We start from the raw sequence: 16283 nt of genomic DNA, 5'->3' as shown, positions 1-16283 counted from the left end.
CTTGACCTGGCCGGACACGGCAGTGCTTCTACCTGGGAAATAAGTACTACGTCCAAGTCTCAAAAATCAGCAGACTTTTCCTGACTGATTATCTGGGTCACGGGGAGACAGCTCTTAATTTGCTAATTTCAGACTTCTGTACATATTACTTTAAGCAATTCAGCTGCAGAAAAAAGGAGAGGACAAGATGTGATGCTCATCACTAAAGAAAAAGTCACGAATCCATGTTTAAGTCCAGTTACCTTATGTAATCGAAGGTATACATGAGCCGAAGAGATTTTGTCCACATGAAACCTACAAAGAATGAAAACCACTTTTAGCAGGAGGTACAAGACAGCCATCTCCTCGGGCCGTTTGCATTTAAAGCATTCCTATCCGGAAAGTATTAACTCAGTGCCTAAGCACCATGGGGAGTATAAAACACAGTCACCACCTCCACAGGGCCCACCACCAACTGGGAGAGATAAGATGCACATGGAAAGCCCTCAGCTGGGCGGGACTAAGGTGGGACTAAGTGTCCAGATGAGCACAGGAGGCAGTAAATGTTACAGCCCTGGGACGGGTGCTAATTTAAGTGAGACAGACCTGCCAGGGACCAAAGGCTTCCCCAGCAATCTGAGACTTGGTGGGCCCCTGACTGAAGCACAGGACTTAGAGAAAACAGGGAAAGGAATTTCAGTTGAGAAGAGAGGGGAAGGAGAGCAGCCCGCAAGACTCCAGTGCCACGATCCTGGGAGACTTGCTGGACCACCGACAGAAACACCTCGCAGCTGGAGACGGCACCAGTTTAGAGAAAGAGATGGGACGTCCCGAGTTCCAAGCAATGGCAAAACAAAGAGAATGCCAAGCAGAGTTGGAAGAGTAGGTGAGGAGTGAAGGCAGTAAACAGGCACATCAGAAAAGGGGTCAGTCCAACCCTGCATCCAGCCTTAAACCCAGCGATGGCACTAACATGTGTCTCCTGGGACAGCATGGTGACTGCCCTTTATGACGTGGTCTTAAAAACATTCTGAATGCCCACCCACCCCAATGTCCAAAATTTAACTTCCATTAAGACTCTATCATCCACCAATTTCATTAAATCTTTTAAAATGTACTTTCTTTCTCACTTGGTCGAACACCTTGGTTTATTAAGTTTTTCATACTCACAACTGACCAAATGAAGTTGACTTTCTCTTTGCGACACCCAGAGATGTCCCAGAACTCCAGCACCAAACAACAATAACACATGACTGTTGCTGAGTTAACTTTAGCCATCTCCTCCTTGGTCCTGACCTTCCCAGATTGAAGGCTGTGTGGTCAAACTCTAGGGAGCACCGTTACCTACCATCACATACCTCTCTAGGCACTTCCTTAGCATTAATGCATTTTTTAGAAGTGCAGGGGTCACACATTCACAGCGTGATTCTGTATAAAGGTTAAGATTAGGCTGTGTCTAATGTCCTCTTTAAAGAGGATGAGCATCTTGCTAGTCACTTCGAATACAGAAACATATTATGCATTTCTGGCAGCCTATGATGACTCCAGACTTTATTCTTAACCATTACTGATAACCAGAAATGAGTATAACATCTCAGTTTATTTTTTTCCAACTGCTTCCCTGACTCATTTGCATTCCCATGTAAGAGATTCCTACAGATTATCATCTTGAGCTAGGCACTTTCCCCCCAGAAAATGTTTGGTTCTTTTGTTTTTTTGCAAATCTAGAACTTATATATCTCATTACCCTCTTTCAGGATCTTAGGAAAATACCCCATTAGTAAGCAAGCTCAATGAGAAGTGACTTCTCCCATTCCAACTTGCTTCAAGCCACTTCTCCATTTACAACTCTCCTGTTACCCATAAGGGCCCAATTGTATTCTGATTTTTCTTAAAGGTCTTTGATGTAAAATTTTACCAAAAGAAATGCACAAATAATTCCATACATATCTAATGGACTCATACATAAGTAGTCGAAGTGCTGAAATACACATGGAAACAGCAGGCTCGCAGGCCTCCACCTAGAGGGCTGGGGGATGCGTAAGAGTATGGGTCTTTGGTTGAAATGTAAAACAAACAAAAGCCAGCTCTGTAAATGACTTATTTTCATTAAGTTTCCTTAAAAAGACCACCTTTCCAAACCTCCCAAAATGCTTACTCGAAGTTTAAATTATGCCCACTAGTTCCCTCTTCGGTGTGATCTTTCTCTTCCTGCTTCACCACTATCACCTTTACCGAGCGCAGAGACTGCGAACTTCAGTGAGAGAGTCAATGACCCAGGGACGAAGACATGCGGGGCCCCAGAAGCTGGGCTGTTTTAACTTCCTCAAGTGGAATCTCTGGAAATACTACTCATTGGGGAGTTTAGAGCCAATAGACACAACTTTGATTTTCCTTTGCTTAAAGATGAATTTAGTTTCATTCTCATTGAATGCTAGAACAATCCTTTGCCTAAAGGCACCTCGGGAGGTTTCCTGGTATAACCAGATGTTGACATTCAGAGGTAATGCACCAGAGCAAGGCAGTAAACCAGGAAAAGCCGCCCTGGAGTGTACATCAACTGCATCCTCCCTAGCACGCCCAGGAACGTTCCCGAGATTCGCACCAGTGTGAATGCACCAGTGTGCCAGAACAGGTCTTGAATTTAGGGCTCTTCTGGCTCCCACCAAACCTCAAATAGCTTCTGAAAGTCAGTCACTCACTTTCCACAAGTCATTAATCTCAAGACTATTAAAGAGAGTCAGAAACGGTAAAGGGTGTCTCGGTGTCAGTGGACACCACTTTGGTTAAGTGGTATTCCAGGAGTCGACATCGACGAAATGAAAAAACCCAAATCATAATACGTGGGATGTACATTTTAAAATGGAATTTTCTCTTCCACTTATTTTTTTCTTAAATGTCAGGTAAATTGACTTTCATGGTGCATCTGAATATATAACCTTTTCTATGAAGGTATTTCTGCCTCAAACCTGACATGTTAAACATTTAAAAAAGGTAACTACATAACAGGTGCAGCCATTCTGGACCCCCTGGACAGAGTCTAGAGATCTCTGGGCTTTAAGGACAAGTGAACTAATCCAGATGGGGGTGACAGGTGCTCAAAATGACGATAACCAGCAGCTGTTGTGAAGAAATGTCCAGGGGAGATCATTTCTGGACAGGCAGAGAGCTGGTTAACTGGAAAGTCAACCAACAGATGCTAAATACCTATGTGTCAGGTCCCATGCTGGGTACTGGGAATACAGCAGTAAACAGAACAGATCCTTGTCCTCCTGGAGCTTACAGTCTAGGGTCCTAGGAAGGTGGGCAGCACCCAATCCAGAAGCCCTGAGCAGTGCAAACTGCCCGCCGGAGGTACAGGAGTACCAAGTGTCATCTACCATGACAGTATATTTGAGTCAGACGACAGGCCACTGTGGTGGGACAGGGCGGAAAAAAGATAAACTTCAAAATCCCCGAGGCTTCTAGTGCCCCTTGGTTCCTGGTGTGTGGATTTGAGAGGGCGACAGACAGGAAAGCATTTCCACTGGGGTCATGGACTAGCCCCCTTGTGCGGGTGAGCGGGAGCAAGAGAGCAGGCGCCCTTCGGCGGTACCTGCACACAGGCTGGGGCTAGAAAAAGGACACAGAGTCTAGGGGTAGCTTGTTAGGTTCTGTCGTGTTTTTCCTACTGAACGTTCAGTGCTGTGCACCTCATTGAAAGTCAATCAACTCTTCTAAAAGGGGGTTGCCTATACTCTGTAGGGACTTAAGTGAAAGACCTGGGCCCACAATTGGAGAAAAGAGGTCCAGAGAGACCACAGCCATGACTTGAGGGAAGAAATGACCTGAAGCCAAAGGGCAGCAGCCTAGAGGGATGGAGAAGTGGTGATCTAGAACCACAGCCAGCTGGAGGGGCCAGCAACACCCAGCGCTGTTCAGTTTCTCTTAGCCTTAGTTTCCTCATCTGAAAAAGGGCACACTATCAGTAACTATTTCACAGGAATGTTGTGAACTAAGTGTAGTAATGGAGGTAAACATGTAACCGGATTTGGCATATAGTTAAGTGCTCGATAAATGTTCACTATTACTCTCATTAAAGCAACAGGGTCCGTGAGCTTATCTTCAGGGGGAGCATTTGGCAGGGGGTTAGGACCTGTGGAAACCATATCCCACACTATGGGCAGAATTAGGCTCTAGGAGAGCGACATCACAGGGGTCAGAGTGAGTGGTGGGCGCTGAAGACAGAGCAAGTAAGCAAACCGAGGCTGAGAGCATTCCAAGAAAGAAGCACAAAGGGCCAGGAGTCCGTGCACCACTGGAAGGTCCCAGGTCTAAGAGCAGAAAAACCCACATGGTGTTCTAAGGCATTTAGAAAAAGAGCAGAACTCAACTAGAACAAAGAGGTCTTTTTTCATTCATTTACTTTATTGTTTTTCGGATTACGTTTTGAGAGCAGCACAACTACCTTGGAAAGAGGCTAAGGAAGTATGTATTATTTAAATTTCCACAAATTATTTTAGAAAGAGGGGTTAGGGGCTGGATCAAGACAGAGCTGAACTCTCGAGGGAGTTACAAAGACAAAGGGAACCCAGTTTGCATTTTCTCTAAAGCTCAGTCCAGTCAGATGCTCTACAATCCGCCTGCCTAGAAGCGTGTGTCTATCTTCTTCAGTGCTTCTTATGCAGCCTTCATGCATCGCTCAGGAAGAGGGGTCTGAATGTGTGTAGCTGCGGTGGCCTCAGTAACTCCCTGCACTGGCCAGAAAGTACATTTAGTTTTTTCCATAAGATAAAACACACATGTTTCATGTTCACCAATAACTTTATTGATTTGGATATTCTGAGTATGTTGGCTATCTCCTGCTATTGGCTTCTAATGGGTAGAGGCCAGGGCTGCTGCTAAATGTCTTCCCATGCATAAGACAGCTCCACAGCAAAGAATTATTTGGCCAAAATGTCAATATACCAAGAAACTTCGCAAACCACTCTTGACATGTTTGATCACTCACAGCATCTTCTCCATACACTACACAAATCTTTTTTGTGTTTTGGTTGTGGTTTTTTTTTACCTTTCTTGAAGTAATAAACCATAATATGCTGAAAATATATGTCTTCTTCCATCTTCCATATTAAAATGACTGCACAAAAATTTACCAATTTTGACTTTTTTTAATGCACGCTGATATGACAGCTGTCACAATAACAATCTAACAAAATTAGTTCAAATGAAGTTAAAGACAACTAAGCACTACTAGCACCTTGGTGAGGAAAAAACTAAATGAGCTTTTTGGCCACCCCAGTGTGATAAGAGACGCACAGAAGACAAAGAGAAAGCCTATGTTCTGGAGGCCTTCACAGGTCTGAGCTCTAACCCTAAGACACCATTTCTGGTTTAGATGGTAATTATAAATGAAGGGAACCAGCAGTCGGCTGTTTACCACTGGACATTCATAAACAACATCCAAAGCACAAGTTCTAGTTTTTATCATAGGAGTCAGGCGGTGGACCACGTCTAAAAAAGTAAATAATGATGCACTGAAGGCACAACCAAAATTGTTACTCACCAAATATCTTCAGGCTGGCCATACTTTATTAGATCCTCATCTACGGGAGATACAGGAGAACAAAAAAAGGTGTTAAAAAACACCAGAAAACAAAAAAACCCTTCAAATGAAGATATGCCACAGTTTATTGGAAAGGGAAAAACTACAATCCTTTCCACAATTTTTTTCTCCCTTAATGGAGAGTGATTCGGAGAGGCTTTCATGCTTAAAAATTCTGTAAAAACAGTTTTTAGCACTGGAGAATTGTAACTGTGATAATCTTTTATAATACTTATAATCTAAAGTTCAAACATATTTCTATTTAAAGATAATAAAACTGACAAAACAGAGCAGCTGAGGTCGGATGATGTCTTAGAAAATTGATTCACCGTAATATTTATACGTTTAAACTGTTCCGTTAAAATTTTAAAACCAGTGGACTACATTTTACTTCTTTAAAAAAACCTGAATTTTAAAATTGTAGAAAATTAGGGAATTAAACAAACATCAGAAGTATAAAAAGGAAAATAAAAATTGCCTAAAATAAAATAGAAGAGTGGGATATAGGTATTGGAAAGGATGTTTTTATTATAAGCATCCTGTTAAATTTTTAAAAATTGACTTTAGAGTGGAAGGGAGAGAGAGAAACACTGATTTGTTGTTCCACTATTTGTGCATCCACTGACTGATTCTTGTATGTGCCCTGACCAGGGATCAAACCCGCAACCGTGGTGTATCGGGTCAATGCTCTAACCAACTGAGCTACCTGGCCAGGGCACTATTAGAGTTTTTAAACTATGTGTGATAGGCAAAAATAAAACAAGATTTTAAAAAGTTCTTTGGAAACAAAGACAACTTGATTCTATCCAATGGATAAACTCACAAATGTTGACACCAACTGGTTGTCTCCAATTATAAATGTTTCAATAAATATTTTTAAATCAATACATCCATATTCCTGATTATTTCCTTAAGGTATACTTCTAAAAGGCGAGTATTCAAAATTTATGCACATTTTAAAGACTAATGATATATATCACCACAGAAAGTTTATATCCACATATACAGGGTGGGACAAAAGTAGGTTCACAGTTGTTTGTGTGGAAAATAATACAACAATTAATAAATAATAGAAGAATAAACTCTGTGTTTTGCCTACTCACAACTGTAAACCTACTTCTGCCCCACCCTGTACTTCTAGAAGCCATATGAATAATTAGTAACTAATTGTGTTTAACACAGAAGCATTATTTAAAGTATTAGACACAAAGTTAAAAATTGTAAAGTATACAAAATAATACATATATGATGATTTTAAATGTACCCAAGAAAGTATACTCTCTCTAACTTTAATGGGGTATTTACTTCCCAGAAAAGCAAAAGGAAGATAAACCTTGGATGAGGGTGCTCTGAGCAACTGCAGACTCCACGGGTGTCTGAAGGGCTTTCTACAAGCTTAAGTGGGAAGCTGAGCAAATAGCCACCAGGTGATCAGAACAAGTAAAGGGAAGTCTAAAAACCTCTTCCAGGGAGCAATGTTCGGCTCCCTGGTGACACCTGCTGACTAATAAAAGGAACACACGAGAAGCTTTTCAGTGAAAGTAAATAATTCAACCAGAAATTCATTTACATTCCATCCAGCCCTTAGTCTGAAGTCGACGAGGCTATCAGAAGGAAGTGGGATGTGCTAGGAGCACAGGAGGGCAGAGAGCTGCATAAATGCCACACCTTTCTTAGGGAGCAGCTGTGGAAGTCGACCCCTCCAAACGACTCCAGGGATTCGTGGGGAAAAGTGTGGGACAACCTATGTTTTTTCCTACGTATATTTTAATGACGACAAAACACCGCTCCAGTGGACTCTAGATAGAATGTAGATTTACATATGTAGACATAGATTCTATATCTAGATTTATATTTGTAGATATAAATTCCCCCAAAGGACCTTTAAAGGATTCCAAAAAACAAAAACTAAGAACAAAACCTAAAATACTGCACAATCTAGCCCATCCTAATCTACTCCTCCACAAAGCCTCCTCAGCTCTCCCTAATCCAGTTTTCTCTCTCTGCCTCCTCCATTTCCATGGTATTTGCTATTAATGTTAGTGTATTTTGTCCATACTTTTCTATAATCTTTATTTTCTAAAGCAGTTTGAGGTTCAGAGCAAAACTGACACACTTGCTTCGGTGCATGCTCCACCTGAGAACTGTGAAAACACGCGACTGTTCTCCCTCCTTGGTCCCTCGCAGAGGGCGGGCATGAAGAGACCCAGCAAACAGTGACTGGGACGGGACCCAGGAGACAAGGCGGGCGAGTCCCTGCACAGCTGCCTCGGGTCGGTCGGCTCCACTGGCAGCTGGTCAGTGTGAGCCACAGCAGAGGCAGTGCTCCACTGTAGACATAAATAAAGTCCACTCCCCCGGCCCCCACCCACGCCCCAAGCTGCGCAGTGCAAAACCCGCACAACGTCACGAAGCGGCTCTGCGTTAGGAGCCTCTCAGTGACCTCGATCTTGGATTCGCAGGCATGAAATGGTAGAGAGAAAAGCAGATGTGGTCAGGTTTGAACCTATATCTGCTGTAGATACAACTGTGGCTCGTAACTGTGCCTTGCTGTTCCGCGGGACCCAGGAAGGCAGCACCCCCTCGGCAGCTCCCATCAGGAGGACGCTCTGAGGAAAATACGGATTACCTGTGACAATTTACGGGTTACTAGGAGAAACATAAAGTTCTAGAACTGATATTGCAAACAGCTTCTCCATTAAGTCACATCTAGCATCAATGTCATAAATTCATTAAAAGGACAAACTTTATAAGTAAGTTACATTATTTCATTTTGTTTTATTCTCTTGGCTAGGATGATAATCTTGCTTATACTGATTCTGCTTTATAGCAACCATGTTACAGCAAGGTTCTAAACTGCTTATGTAGATCTGAATTGTAAGTATATTTATATAACAATTACATATCACATTATTAGAGATCATATGTGCTATATATTGTATGCATATATAATATTTTAAATATAAGTATATATATATACTAAAATAAAATTACATCACACTGCTCTTTGACATCTTTTAATTTTTGAATTAAAATTGGCCTTATTTTATGTCGTTAATGTCAAATGTCTCATACTGAAGAATGTTATATTTGCCTCTTTTAAAGGACCAAGTTTAAACTGTTGTCAGTCCCAAACTGCACCTGCAACAGACACTGGTGGTTTTAGAAAAGGAAAAAAACCCCATAATACCTGGAATTGAAAGGTGACTGTAGTGGATCACCCAGCTGTCTGACTACGGAGGCAGTCACCCAGCCTGGAGTGTTCCTGCTGGGAGGAGGGGCTGCATGGGCAGCTAAAGAAGCTCCAGTATGGTAACTGCTACTTACTGAGTGTCCACCAGGGCCCAGACACCTCACCCAGGCTCCTTCATTAACCTTCGCAAACCCACACGGTACATACCACCCATGGTTGTCTTCTAACATCTAAGAAATCTGAGGTTCAAAGCGTTGAAGTCACTACAGCTAGTTTGCTAAAGAACTGGAATTTTAACCCGGACTGGCCTGATTTAGGAGCTGTCTCTTCCAAAATGTTACACTAGCTTGAGAGATAAGCAGCTGTGTTTTCCAAGCTTGAAGAAGAGTAATTCTGGCACTTTCTCCAAGAGCTCTTCTGCCGTTCTTTTCTCCCTCACCTCCGAGCTCCACACCCTGAGGGTCGGTGCGGCCAGCTCACTGCCCTCTGCTCACTGCGCTCCTGATCGAGGAAGCCGAACCTCACTTCTGCTGCCCTCCTCGCTCCTGCAGTGAAAAAGGTTACCCTCAAGCGATGTTTTTAGTTTTAAATTTAGTTCAAATTCATTAGTGGGTCAAAAAATTAGTTTAGCAGGCTGAGATTAGCTTTTAAAACATGAAATAAAACAGAAAATAGAGGGTATAGCAAACAATTTGGGCATTTGTTTTCTTTTTATGAAAGTGTATACTGCTTAGTTATATGATTGTGTATACAGTATGAAGTGATGTATTTCATTCTGAGGGCAATGGTCAACAAAGTTAGACAAAAACTATTAATATTCCGTCACTTTAAAAGAGCCATCTTCAGCCTCGGAAAACCAGTAGACATGTTTCCACCAATCTGAAATGTGGTGAAAATGGCAGGAAATGATCTTTTCAGAGTTCAAGTCACAGATTATTTTTGTTTGATCTAAACTGGCAGAAGTTAACCTCTGATTCATATCAGCTTAAATCAAATGGTGTGACAAAACCTTCATAAAGGAAGCTTCTAATGAGCAGTCAGTGGTCCAGTTAGCTCAAACATTACCTGATGTAAGTAAATTCTAGGCAAATTAATCCCCTGGAGTTCTTTATAATGGGCTAGTTAGTACTAGAAGTTGAAAACTCATATCCAACAAACCATACTGGGGAAAGGCAATAAGCACTTACCTTCTGGAAATTTCAAAATCAAATGCTTTAGAAAACTTACTTTCATATTTATCCTTTCCCATGTAAATGGTGTAAGCAGATGAGTTAACTAAAACAAAACAAAAATAAAAAGTAGTTAGATAATTTCATCACCCAAAGTGTTTCATGGGAAAAACAAGTGACAAATGCTTAGATTTGGGGTTGGCAAAAAAAGGATGGCCCGTTGACCAAAGCGAGCCCTGTGCGTGGACAGCCCTCGAGCTAAGAACACTTTTCAATTTTCAGCGGGCTGGAAAAAAGCAAAACAAGGAAGAACGAGCTATAGAGTGTGGCTCACAAGTCTGACACATTTATTATGTGGCCCAAACAGAAAAAGGTTTCTGACCCTTATTTAAAAAAATAGCTCCTTTCCTACTTTCCTGGGTAAAGTTCAGTGCAACTCCAGTTCAGTCTTATATTCTGCCTTCTTCAAAAGAATTTTCAAAGGAGAAAAATCCAACCTTCACCTCAATCATTTAAAAATAGACTCCTAGACTTAGACAAGTTTTATTTTTTGTAATTTAATTAGGCCAATATTAAATTATATTCCAGGTGTGCTGCAAATTATAATGGGCTGCCTGTCCCGTTCAGAAGAAATATGCCTCTTAAACTTCTAAATCATTGGCTCTGAACCCTGATTACATACCAGAATCCCCTAATTATGCACCAGCTCCACTAAGACTGACCAAATCCTAATCTCGGGAGGACAGGCACTGGTGTTTTCTAAAAGATCTCCAAGTGATTCCGATGTTAAGTCAGGGTTGGGAACCACTATCCTAAATCAAACCGAATGTTCTGGTATGGCTTACATTAGGGATTTACTTTACTGACAGTGTGTTTTAACGTGGGCATGCACCATCTGGAGTCACACAAAAAGTTAAGTTTCCTAATTGAAATTTGAACTGGGTAATGGGTTACCAAACTTACTTGATGCCCTCTGAATGTAACCTCCTGAATTAACAGTCACCAGGGGTTCGGTCTAAGACCCAGCAGCCGGGTGCAAGGCCAGTCTGGGCAGTCTGCTGACTGTCACTGCAGAGCACAGAGCTACCACCCGTGGGTGGGACTTGGAAGGCCAGGGAGCAGGCGCTCTTTCATTACAAACGCTGAACTCAGGACAGCCTGTACGTTCAGTAATGAGACATTCCTTAGGTTACCGATTGTGGCTGCCTCTCTTGGGGAGGGAAAACTCCTAATTCCTTCGATTAGCAGTTATAATGACTACAGTCCATAATTACTTGGAAGTAGATGAGAGAAATATTGAAGGGAATGTTTGCACTGCCTAGTTGACAGAAATACTTATCTATAATTGAGCATTTTATTGGCTTGATAAGGCCTTAGCATAGCATATAGAAAATGCCAGAAGGGCAGGAACAACACTAAAAAGTGTTACAGATTCTCTGTGCACAACCTGGCAATACTATACATATACTATATACCCTTTTGATCCTACAATGTCACCGATAGGAGTATATTCTGCTAATTAAATACTCCATCCAGCAATGATGTTCTTTTCACAAGCTAAACACTAATTAAGACTGGTTAAACACATTATAGTACATCCATAACCAAAATGCCACATACCCATTAAAAAGAAAGTGCCACAGTATATTCTTGCATATCCATATACAATAAGATTCAATTTGTAAAAAATAGGTGAATATGTAATTATGTCTGCATATTTATGCAGACAGACATATTTATGCAGACATAATATATGCACCCATTTTCTTTATATATATGGAAGGATATACCTCTGTTAACAATAGTTACCTTAGCTAGCTTGCTCACACAATATACAGGTGGTTTTTGCAATCAGAAAAAAAGTAATTTTTAAAATGATTAAAATAAAACAAAGCTGTCCCTGTGCAGGCCAAGTTATCTAACCTACAGCCAAGAGAACGAACGACAGACAATTGTTTGGATGGCTGACCTACAGAACGAGGTGATCAAGAACATAACTGCAGCCCTGGCTGGCGTAGCTCAGTGGATCGAGCGAGGGCCTGCGAACCAGAGTATCGCGGTTCGATTCCCAGTCAGGGCACATGCCTGGGTTGCAGGCCAGTTCCCGGCAGGGGACGCATGAGAGGCAACCACACATTGATGTTTCTCTCCCACTCTTTCTCCTTCCCTTCCCCTCTCTCGAAAAATAAATAAAGAAAATATTTATAAAAAAAAAAAGAACATAACTGCTACAAACCCAAACTGAGGGGCCTTCTACAAAACAATTCTTCAACTAGCAAGTGTCATAAAGACAAAGACTGAGCAAGTGCTCTAGGTTAGAAGAGACTAAAGAGTCCCCTCTAACGATTTGTCATTTCCCTGTTATACATACATTAGGACAATGAGTAAAAGTTGATTAGATAATAGTACTGTTGCAAAGTTAATTTCCTCATTTTTATCATGAAGAATGTCTTTTAATAAGAGAATATCCTTGATTTTAAGAAAAAAATACTTAAGTATCTATGGGTAAATTGCAACTTAGTTACAAACAATTCAGGACAAAATATTACGCGTGTATGGGGAGAGGGAGGGAGAAGAGTGAAAATATCAGAAAAATTAAAATAATGCAATTGTTAGAATGGGGGTTAAGAAGGTAAAATATTCAAATCTGGGGAATCTAAGAGAAGGATATAAAGGAAAGCTTTTACTTTGCCTGTAACTTTTCTGAAAGACTGAACTTCTGTCAAAACTAAAACGACCATGACTGCCAAGCCGGTATTCTGAATTAAGCTCCTGTTCATGTTAAAGAGATAAAGAAAAAAATAAACTGAATTATTTTGGTACTTTTGTTTTTCTCACCTAAATAACCGGGTTCATTAGTATGGGAACGAACTAGTTATCTTGAAGACAGATGACTGGGGCATGGCAACCAACCCAACTCTAGGGGCCATGTGATCATTTCATAACATTCAGAACAATCTATCCTAAGACAGATGCTATTCAGAGGTGCTAAGTACTAAGTACCTCTTCATGAGCAAAGTGCAGTTATTCTGTGGGTCCATAACATAGATGGTCTTGAATTTGACACTGGAAATAAAATAAAGCTAATGTTTCATTATGTCACTATGAGAAAACATGAAAAAATAGAATTAAACAGATTTTAGTCAGAGATACTAATCTTAAAACAAAAGGAAAAGCAAAGCTTTCCACTGAGATTTCTCTCCCCACTTTTTAAAAAAGGTTTTAGGCTATAACCACTTGGTTGAAAGCTTGGCTATCTATATGAAGTCAGTTCCTGAAGATTCTGCATTTCAAGTCGTTTTCTGTACTGGGATATGTAGCTTTACTACTGTTTTACTGGAAACGTTATATATTTTTCCATTAACTTTGCAATTTTAAGAGATTTGCTGCACAAGGGCAGTTTTATTACACTTAGAGGCTAAATATTTTTCCAACATACAGTCTCAGAAGCAGTTCTGACACGATAATGGAAGCCAATGAGAAAACTATGATCCACAAATCTGCACTTTGTTCTATTAAGGGCACTTGTACATGTACGACTAGGGCTCAAAGAATTTGGAATAGCTTTAAAGCAACTAGCATAAAATACATTTAGTACTTATATACCCCCCATACTTTTTATTTCCTTCTGAGCACATATAGAGATCTACGTTGTTGGGGAATTTCATGAGTAGAGAAGCTACAAAGAGATGCTGAAGTTATGTCAGACGGAACAAAACAGTACAGAGGAAGAATTGAAAATGCTATTGGGGGCCTAAAATGTTTTTTCAGGCTAGTCTGAATTTTGTTTCTAGTAATTTGAATAATATGGGTAAAACAAACCAAATTTACAGAGGCAGAGAAATATTAGCATACTGTGGAAGTCTAAACTACTCAGAAGAAAAATGAGATGTGACTGTGATTGAGTAGGAGGGGGTGGGGTCTGTGAGTTACAACATCTCTGGGCCTTAATGTTCTCAGCTCTAAAGAGGAAGTCCCACCCTGCTCGACCCCACACAAACAATATGGAGCTCACCTGTAACAAGCAAGCAAAGATAACAGCAATAGAATAGTGTCTTATGACTATATTAAAAAAATAACATTCGTTTTATTCCACAAGTATCTATTGAATATCTATTATGAGCCAGGGACTATACGAGGGGAAACAAGATAAGGATACCCTGTCCCTGCCCTCAAAGGGTTTACACTCTCAAGCAGACAGCGTTTATTACCATTAAGCGCCAAAACCAAAGGTATACACGGAGTATTAAGGGGGTCCCCCAAAAGGTATACCTAAGCAATTACTGGGTGGAAGCTAGATTGGGAGAGGCATTTGAAAAAGGTAAGCCAGAGCTATCTTAAGGATGTAGCAGTGAACTGGGGGTTGATTCTAGCAAAGAGTACACAGCAGAGAAGCGAAGTCTACACACACTATTTACTTCCTGGGTACTAAAAGCACCCTTTCTTTGACTGCCAACGACAAATCAGAAATATCATCATATGTCACTTTTCAAGATCTGAGACATCAGGTCTACCCAGTGAGTAGATTGCTTACCATTCTAAGGTCTTTTACGCTGTCGTTGCATGGAGACCCTACAATCAATCCTGTTCTAGAAGGGTAAAGCGTACTGCCCATGCGACAGCTGTTGACAGGTATCTCCTGTGTTTATCAAAGTGCATAATCACTAGGGCGCAGCCAGAATAAAGGCCAAGGTGGGGGGGCGTGAAATGGGGTGTGAAGAAGCCCACAAACTGCCCTATTCCAGGTAACAATAGTCTTCCCGACTGAGGCCAGAGAACACTCCCGGACGCAAAGACCGCAGAGGGGACAGTTCCTCCGGCCGCCCCCACCCCCCACCCCGCGGGCCCTGACAAGGGGTCACTCGGAGACCACCCGACGGAATGAGTCAGAGGACCGAATGGGAACGGGGAAAAAAGGAGCCCAACGCGGAGGAGGCGCTTTAGGATAACGTCCCAGCTTGGCGGCGGCCCCGGGCGGCCCAGCTTCGGAAACGCACAGTGGAGTAGGGACCTTGGAGGTCTTGGCGCCCACTCACCGCTGCTGCTGGTGAAGTAGAACACCATGATGCCGGCGACGGCGCAGCGACCCCAGCGTGGAGCAGCAGCGCCCAACTCTCCAAGGGCACAAGACCAGACGCAGAGGCCGCCAGTTTCCTGGAGCTTCTGCGCGCACTTCCGGCGGGTGTTGGGCCGCGTCACAACGCCGGCCGTCAGTGCCACTTTTGGTCTTGGCAAGGAAGTGGTGCTGGTGGGGATGGGGCCGGGACCGCTGCTGGTTGGAGAGCATGGGCGGGGAGGTGAAGGGTACACCATCTTCCTTTTTTCTTTTTTATTGAACTTATTGGGGTAAAGGTTTATAAAGCTATACCGTTTTCAGGTGCATAATCATATAATACACATCTGTATATTGTACTGTATGTTCACCAACCCAGCAAAGTCTTCCATCACCATTAATGCCCCCTCTACCCTCTTCTACCTCCCTCCACCCTGCATGAAACTATCTTAAAAGAAAAATGTCATTGGCTGGTACCTCCACCCAGTGTGTGGTTAAGTCCTGAGGCTTATTTATTGGTATTACCTGCCTCCCCACACCCCCGCAGGAGCTCCCAGAGAGCATAAACTGTTTGTCTTTTTCACAGCTGGATGTTCACTGAGCCAATCGCGGTACTTGATACATCGGTAGTTCATTAAATTTTTAATGAACCCAAATTCCTCCGCTATTCTCATTCTACCTCCACCACTTGTAAGGCCCACATTTGGATACATTCTGTGCTTCACCTCCCTCGCCTGCAAAATATAGATGAGTAGAGCAGCTAATTTATCGATTATTTGCTAGCGTTACATAAATTAATAGGAGGAAGGGATTAGGACATTTCACTCAACTCATATGGATTGTTAGTGATACTCCCCAGAAGCAACACGCCTCTGGGATTTCGGCTAGGACTGTTCTGCATTTATGATTTGCCAATTGTTACCTGTGAAACTGGGCAAATTTCAAACCTGTGAACCTCAGAGATCTACCTGCTGTAAAGTGGTAATAATTTCACTTCGCTGAAGCTCACACAATACCTCGCTTTGACCTATTTCTCTTATTTCGTTCTGACTGCATTCTAGGAAGTTAAGTGCATCACTTAAGTTTATTTAGAACTAAAAATGTTCCGTCGCAGAAAATAAATGTTTACACTTGGTATGAATTAGTCTAATAACAGGGGAAACAGTATCAGGAGCTGGTTACACAGAAATAAAAGCAATAGCTAACAATCAATGAGTACTTTAGGAATGTTCCAGCTCCCCAAAGCAAGAACCTAATTATGGCCTATAAGCAGTCATTGTTTTCAGGCTCTCGGTTTTATTCTCT

At 41.8% G+C, this 16283-nt stretch overlaps 1 protein-coding gene across 3 annotated transcripts in view; it reads right to left on the bottom strand.

The window, feature by feature from the left end:
• CCDC25 (coiled-coil domain containing 25) overlaps window positions 1-15093 on the bottom strand; it is a 37703-nt gene extending 22610 nt beyond the window's left edge. For 2 of the 3 annotated variants that reach the window (XM_053658476.1, XM_053658478.1), the window contains exons 1-4: window positions 14962-15093; window positions 9984-10031; window positions 5525-5564; window positions 243-294 (exon numbers count right to left, since the gene is read on the bottom strand). In XM_053658476.1, coding sequence (XP_053514451.1) covers window positions 243-294; window positions 5525-5564; window positions 9984-10031; window positions 14962-14989 — 168 coding nt within the window. In that variant the 5' untranslated portion in view covers window positions 14990-15093. Of the gene's footprint in view, window positions 1-242; window positions 295-5524; window positions 5565-9983; window positions 10032-14961 lie in introns of those variants that run through there. The other variant, XM_053658479.1, reaches the window with a different exon arrangement.
• Between the last annotated feature and the right edge of the window lie 1190 nt (window positions 15094-16283).

Source organism: Artibeus jamaicensis, unplaced genomic scaffold (genome assembly GCF_021234435.1).
Source record: "Artibeus jamaicensis isolate MK-2021 breed Jamaican fruit bat unplaced genomic scaffold, CSHL_Jam_final scaffold_537, whole genome shotgun sequence".
NCBI classification, from domain to species: Eukaryota; Metazoa; Chordata; class Mammalia; order Chiroptera; family Phyllostomidae; genus Artibeus; species Artibeus jamaicensis.
The sequence above is the reverse complement of the archived record's forward strand: the minus strand, read 5'-3'. Positions and strand labels throughout refer to the sequence as shown.